The 5,859-nt window shown below is 42.0% G+C and overlaps 1 protein-coding gene across 14 annotated transcripts in view; it reads left to right on the top strand.

The window, feature by feature from the left end:
* The window catches only part of mecom (MDS1 and EVI1 complex locus), a 139,086-nt gene extending 133,715 nt beyond the window's left edge, over positions 1 to 5,371 (top strand). For all 14 annotated transcript variants that reach the window (XM_032508541.1, XM_032508534.1, XM_032508527.1 and 11 more), the window contains 4 exons: positions 803 to 947; positions 2,801 to 3,046; positions 3,155 to 3,335; positions 3,448 to 5,371. In XM_032508541.1, coding sequence (XP_032364432.1) covers positions 803 to 947; positions 2,801 to 3,046; positions 3,155 to 3,335; positions 3,448 to 3,582 — 707 coding nt within the window. In that variant the 3' untranslated portion in view covers positions 3,583 to 5,371. The remainder of the gene's footprint in view (positions 1 to 802; positions 948 to 2,800; positions 3,047 to 3,154; positions 3,336 to 3,447) is intronic.
* Positions 5,372 to 5,859: the final 488 nt, after the last annotated feature.

Consider the following 5,859-nt stretch of genomic DNA (forward strand, 5'->3'; position numbering starts at 1 on the left):
CTTCTGCTGAATTTTTTTTTTTTTTTAAATGTACAGTACCCATGATTGGAAACGATTTTAGAAGCTGACAAATTAGAATACATAAATCTTCCTCAGCAACAGCACAAAATATTTTTTTTCTGAATGAGCTCCTTTAATCAGCAGCACAGCTTTTGGGTTTGATAGGTTGCATCACTCTGACTTCTAAATCTGCAGAACAAGCAGTGACACCATGCCAACAGCTGAAAGCAACAGTCCTCATACTGTAGGAGGTTTTCACTTAATCAGACACAATGTTCACTCTATCAAATGCAAAATCAATTATCTGCCAAGCGTTTCACCCAACCCACAACACAAAGATAAAACTGGAAGCTGATAAGCAGAAAAGCAGTTTCATCATACAGTAGTTAAAATAATAATACATTTGTTGCTTAAACCTCAAAGACACTTTGTTTGGTCCAACATTAAAAATGCCTTTTGTGTGGACAAGCATTGTCATAACTCACATGATTTAATTTTAAATTGTAGTCAAGAACTCAAGGTTTCCAAAGATACTAAATATGTCACGGAGAATTCTACTGAAGTGTGTTGAACTTGATGCACAGTACAGTTTTCCCCCTATGATGTAATGGGTCCACGATTACATCACTAGCAATATATTTGATATTGCACTTATTGTAATTCCATTGAAGCATCGGAATTAGCAGATACAGAATGACGAGTTCTCAACATCATTTAATAAACTATGAAAATGTGTGTTTTAATGGACACACAACCATCATTCAAAATGCATATTTGCAATACTAATTTTTTCTTTCTGCAGGCACTGCAATGTCGTCCCCACAGTCTGAACCGGAAGGTGGCAGTGCCATATTGGATGACAAAGAAGACTCTTATTTTAATGAAATAAGAAATTTCATCAGCAACACAGGCCAGAACCAGACATCACCGGACCCCTCTGAGGAAGGGTGAGTACAGTTTTATGTACCCTGGCCATCAGGATTGTTGGACTTTGAAAAGACTATCCAGGCTTGAATAGTGATAAATAATGGGTCAGCTGCTATCAGCCCATTTTAACCTTGCATTTTGATACCACACAGTCAGCCTTTGGTAATATTAGCATCATGCTCAGAGGTCTGGAGTAAAGCGCAATCACCTGTGATGACATTTAGGATAATGGCAGGTTTTGGAAACAGCAGGAGCTACATATGTCACTTGCCTTTCGGCCACACGTACGAACAGATATCTGTGTGCATGCAACTATTTCTGAGCATTATGCAAATAAATCCTTGGAGCTGTGATCAGGTCGGATAGCAGTTGAGAGGTCTGCTCAGGTCTCTGAGTTTGTTTTCACGTGCCTCACGTCGGTGTGATCACTGGGCAGATTGTGAGTGCGGATAGAGATCTCGCAGACTGGTGTATGATTGTGCTAAAGGCCTGTGAGAGCAGGACCGGGGCGGTAGAGCGTCAGAGAGATGGGGAGAGAAGCAGGAGGGGGAGAGCAGCAGTTAGCCCACCACATCTGGAACCAACATGTCTGCCTACAGGAAGAGGGTAGAGGGGGTGGGGTCAAAGGGTCGGCCCGTGTTTCCTTTCAAAGTGCTGTGCTCCTGACTACTTCTGATAGATACTTTATCCCCAGCAAATTACCACGTTTTGAAAGTGTAATTAGTGAATCTGTTTTCTTAATAATAGAGCTCTAGCTCTCTCTTTTGGTAAGTCCGTCTTTTCAGCCCTGCAAGCGCGAATACCTTTCGGCCTCAAACTCTCCATCCCAGCAGGAGCTCTGTCCAAAGCACAATATTATTGGCTGCTGATAAAAGATGATGTAGATACTGTATGTGCTAAAGGGTAATCTTTAATAATTCCCTCTCTCCTCTTCCTCTAAAGTCACTGCACGCTCAGAAGCATCTCTTAACAAATCCTGTGCAGGTATCCTGTTTATAAGCACCCTACAATTATGTGGTGATGTGCTTGATGGGTTTTGTTTCCTATCTATCTACTTCTACGCGTCCAGTTCTCAGTCTTCGCCTCTGAATCCTTTGTGCGAGAAAGGGCATTTTTAGGGGCTGACGAAAGACGTCCCAGAGTGTAATTAGTGAATCAGTCTAAATGTGGTTCCAGATGATTTACCAAATGGTGGTTTCCTGTGGCGCTGAGACAGAGGGACAGATTAAGACTCAGGCAGTTTGGATAACTCGCCCTCTTTCCCTCCGCAGGAATAGAGGAATGAGCCGGTTGGCAACACTCTCATAACTCTCCCACCAAATGGGGCTGTCAGCTAAATATTTTGCCTATTAGATGAATACAAGATAGTAGAGAAAATAAACAATGAGAGAGGCGAAGCACTCCAGTTAAGTGCTGCTACGATCAACCCAATGCTGCTCTGCCCAAAGGGGCTTCAGAGCCTCAATGATAAACGGGATTCCGGCTCTCTCAATCTCAGCTGCCATGTCCTGCCTCAGATCCACCTCTCTCTGTTCTTTATCCCATATGCTTGTTTTTGTTTATAAAGAAAAAGAATTCTCACAAGAATATGTAGGAAACTAAAAACAAAAGGCAAAAGACTGCAGCCAGTATACAGTATGTGCAAAACGTGTGTATATGTTTTACTTCAGTGTCTTATTCCTTCTGTGATTTATTTAACAAGTACCAGAAGAATTCTTAGTTTCTTGATTACTTTCCTAAACATAAATGGAGTTTATTTGTTAAAGGCACAGCTGATGAGGGAGCTGTCACTGTAATGTATTCCTCCTTAAAATGTACTACTCACTACTACTTATCAAGCTGTATTGATCTAAACAATGTTCCTGGTCTGCAGGTTAAATGGAGGTCCATTTGAAGAAGAGAAGCCAATGATGGCCAGCCATGGGTCCCGTGACCTGGAAGATGAGTATGCTGAGGAGCTTGGTGCTGATGAAGAAGAAGGGGAAGAGCCTAGCAACACCCCTGGGAAACAGGAAGACGAAGTGCTTCCTAGTAGCCTCAGTGATGACATCATAGAAGACGAAATGGACTTCAGTGGACCCAACGACTTGAACCTCAACTGCAAAGCCTCTCCTAGGAGGTAAATTCGATGCAACTAAAACAGAATTTGACATTATGTAAATGATAATGTGCCATCAAAAGTTTCTAGAAATTTCCTTATTTTAATGTTTTTATGCTTGACCTTCAGGTTTAAGGATGAGCAGGACCAGAGTGGCTACTCAGCCTTGGATCATATTCGTCACTTTTCAGAGATGCGCAAGCTGGAGGAGAGCGAGCTGAGTGATGGAGACGAGGATGACGCATCATTTGGCTCCCCCTCTCTGACTGATGCGGTCAAACAGCCACTTTTTAGGAAATCTAAGTCTCAGGTAAAAGAACATTGACAGTTTACTAGCATGCACACCTGTTTACCTAGCAATGCACATACATATTTGCATTTAAGAATGACAGTTAAATATAATTTGTCTCCCTCTCCCTCAGGCATACGCCATGATGCTATCTCTGGCTGAAAAGGACTCTCTCCACCCAGCTTCCCATACCCCGGCCACCATGTGGCACAATTTGGCACGGGCTGCTGCTGAATCCAGTGCCATCCAGTCTCTCAGCCACGTATGATGACACCCCTTTGCGCTTTCCTTTCACCTTTCAACCCCCCAAACCTGACCTATGGCACTGGGAGCCCATTGCAGGGGCTATGTGCGGTGGCCCCTGATCGTCTACAGAGTAACTGCTGAGCAGAACCACGGCCCATCTGACTGCTGAGCGGAGTGCCTCACACACAAAGCAGGGTCTCTGTCCACGCAGAACCCAGCCTAACCCTAGCCCTAAAAACCTTCAACAGATAGAGAGCAAATGTCCCTCGGAGACCTTAAAATTTAATTGCATTAACACCAACCAGGATGATAGCATTGATGATCATTGTGGTGAAAATAATAATAAGTAATAATAGCTGTATTTATTCTGCTGAAATTCTTTGTTTTGCACAGCAAAGGCAGCTGGTGGACATGGAAGATGGATGTGCTGATGTATCATTTCTAGACTGCATTTATTGCCCAGCACATAGAATGCAGGGAAAACATTTAATGCTGAGAAGGTGAGTTTGGTTGTGTCTCTAAGATAGCCAGATTCCCCCTAGAGCCAGAGCCCTGGCTCATCTGACAAAAGTATCTTTAAAATATATTACAAGAATTCCCTTTAACCCCCAGAGATCCACAGGTGTTTCTCATAAGTACATGTACTTGATGATAAAAATGAAGGGCGGGGTTAGCAACCTCAGTTTAAAGGAAAACCGCTCCATGTAAGGACAGAGCTAGCAGCGCTTTCATATCACTGAAGTCATTGAAGAACAAACAAAAAAAGTAATTGTTAAACTGAAATCAGGCCAGTTTCCCATCTGCGTTTTCATAGCTGCGTGTGTCTGCACAATCATAGCACTGTACACAAGTGTCTACCAACTCTTCTCCACTGCACTCCATCCTGCCCGCCTGCGCTATCTGTGAAAGGATATAAATAGATTGTCTTTTTAGTGGAAGAGAAGAAAACACAATGTTTTTTTTTTTAACTGAAATAAGTAGCCAGTGCTGAAGTTAATTGTTGTTCTGTAAAGGGCATATGTCTTTTTTTTTCAAACCCTTGAATCCATCCTAGTCAGCCAACAATACCACTAAATAGCCTGAATGCTAGTCGTTAGCTACTCTATGTTTGTGTGTCTTTCATTTTTAGACAATCATGATTTTGTTTTCATTTTTTTGTTGGTGTTGTTGTTGTTATTTGCTGTTGTATGTTGAGATTTGTATTTATTTCTTGGCAAACTGTAGTTTGTTTACTGAATAGCACTGCTCTTAGCCCAGGTGAAGAGGAGATTCCTCACCGGGCCTATCCCAGAATTCAATGGGGTTTGTAGATTACATTTGAGTGCCGGATAGTATTAAACATACAATTCACTCCTTATTCTTCTAATGAAACCGGTTGATGAATAGATATTACTTAGGTTTTTTTTCTATGACAATTTAATGATTGAATTGTAAAAAATGAAAAACATTAGAAAGAATGATATTAAAAAAAAGCCAGGTATAATTTCTTCATAAACGCATGATTGGTCTGGTAAGATCTGTATCTGACATTTTCTACGGCTGTCTGCAAGCTTGTGTGACGTTCGGTTCATGTTAATCCCTTGTGCCAAATTTATGATAAATAACAGATTACTTTCATTTATTCTCCCGTTTTGAGGGACCAGATTTCTTTTCTTTGTTTATGTCGTCGTTTTGTTTATAATCAATTTTAAAAAGTAATCAGCAAGTTGAGGTACTTTGTTTTAATGCTTTCTACAATGTAACTGTTATGCATTTCAATTCAATACTGTGGGAGGAACAACTAAGAAATAAAGGACTACAATGCAAATTGACATGTCTTCCATTCTCTGTTTATTTTTACTTAAACATTTTACTCATCCACTGTCTCCCATCTCCCTTACACCTCCCTACTCCATACAGTCCTTCTGGCTGCCCATCAATTTGGCCCAAATGGGAATTTATACTAAGAGTCAGAGTCAAAAAAAACACCTGGCGCTTTCTTCTGGCGCTCCCATGGCCTCCAAGAGCGAGGGAGAGCCTGAACTCTGGTCCTCTTTTTTTCTCCAAGCCTTGGCTCGCATAGAGAGAGGGAACGAGAGAAAAGGCTGGAGAGGGCTTGAATGTGGTAATGGGAGCGGAGGCAGGAATGTGTCCTTTTTATTTGTGTCTGTTTGTGGGGCATGATGGATGAGTTGGGTAGATGTGATGACCTGGCTCATCGCTCAAACACTCAATAAGCGTCCCATCCTGCAGCAGGCCTCCCCATCCGGCACCCCCTTCTGTCACTGCTGCCAGCCAATGTGGGCGGACATTGTGGCTG

Source organism: Etheostoma spectabile, chromosome 3 (genome assembly GCF_008692095.1).
Source record: "Etheostoma spectabile isolate EspeVRDwgs_2016 chromosome 3, UIUC_Espe_1.0, whole genome shotgun sequence".
NCBI lineage: Eukaryota > Metazoa > Chordata > Actinopteri > Perciformes > Percidae > Etheostoma > Etheostoma spectabile.